This window comes from Malurus melanocephalus, unplaced genomic scaffold (genome assembly GCF_030028575.1).
Source record: "Malurus melanocephalus ecotype Western Australia unplaced genomic scaffold, MMel_1.1 scaffold_459, whole genome shotgun sequence".
Lineage (NCBI taxonomy): Eukaryota > Metazoa > Chordata > Aves > Passeriformes > Maluridae > Malurus > Malurus melanocephalus.
This window is the reverse complement of record NW_026623691.1, coordinates 42332-43240: the sequence shown is the minus strand read 5'-3', so window position 1 is coordinate 43240 and position 909 is coordinate 42332. Positions and strand designations below refer to the sequence as shown.

Below are 909 nucleotides of genomic sequence, written 5' to 3'. Positions count from 1 at the left end.
GACCATCTCCAATTGGCCCAGGTTTGGTCAGGGGCATGTCCATCATCCTCAGAGCCAACAGCAATTAGCTCTGCTGTACATGGTGGAAACCTCCAAGCCTCCAGAAGCTTCTCACAGGAGCCATCTTTTTGGCCCGCCCACTTACAAAAACTGGGCCAAGCAAAACCAACACACTGTTCAACTTAGAGGTATTGCTGTTCCAAAGGAAAGTGCCTATAGCTAACGGGTATAACACACCTATAGGCAATGTCTGCCTGCGTGGCAGTTCCAATGGCTGAACCACATTCGTATTTATTCTGCAGATCCTGAAATCCAAGTGACCACTCCTKCTCCAACTACAGAACCTGCAGAGACAACTCCTGCAGCCACAGAGACACCAACCACCACAGAAGAGCCCACCACTACACCAAAGGTAGAGGACACAACCCCGGAAGCCACAGAGGAACCAGTGACAGAAGCTGATSCCACTACAGATATGGCAGAAGATGTGACCCCAGATGGCACACAGGAACCAATGACTGAAATGGACCCCACTGACAACCCCGCAACGCAGGACCCCACCCCTGACGCCACTGAGGAGCCAGCAACTGAGACTGAACAGCCGAGCAGCCCCACACCAGAGGCAACAACACCAGAGGCCACCGAAGCACCAACAACTGAGGCAGAAACACCCACTACCCCCACACCAGAGGAGACTACACCAGAGGAACCAACAACCCCCAAACCAGAGGAGACAACTCCAGAGGAGCCAACCACCCCCAAAGCAGAGGAGACAACTCCAGAGGAGCCAACCACCCCCACACCAGAGGAGACAACGCCAGAGGAACCAACAACCCCCACACCAGAGGAGACAACCCCAGAGGAACCRACAACCCCCAAACCAGAGGAGACAACTCCAGAGGAACCAAC

At 54.2% G+C, this 909-nt stretch overlaps 1 protein-coding gene across 1 annotated transcript in view; it reads left to right on the top strand.

Moving 5' to 3' along the window:
• Positions 1-909, top strand: part of PRG4 (proteoglycan 4) — a 20017-nt gene that overhangs the window by 10646 nt on the left and 8462 nt on the right. The window contains exon 5 of the mRNA XM_057380560.1: positions 303-909. Coding sequence (XP_057236543.1) covers positions 303-909 — 607 coding nt within the window. The remainder of the gene's footprint in view (positions 1-302) is intronic.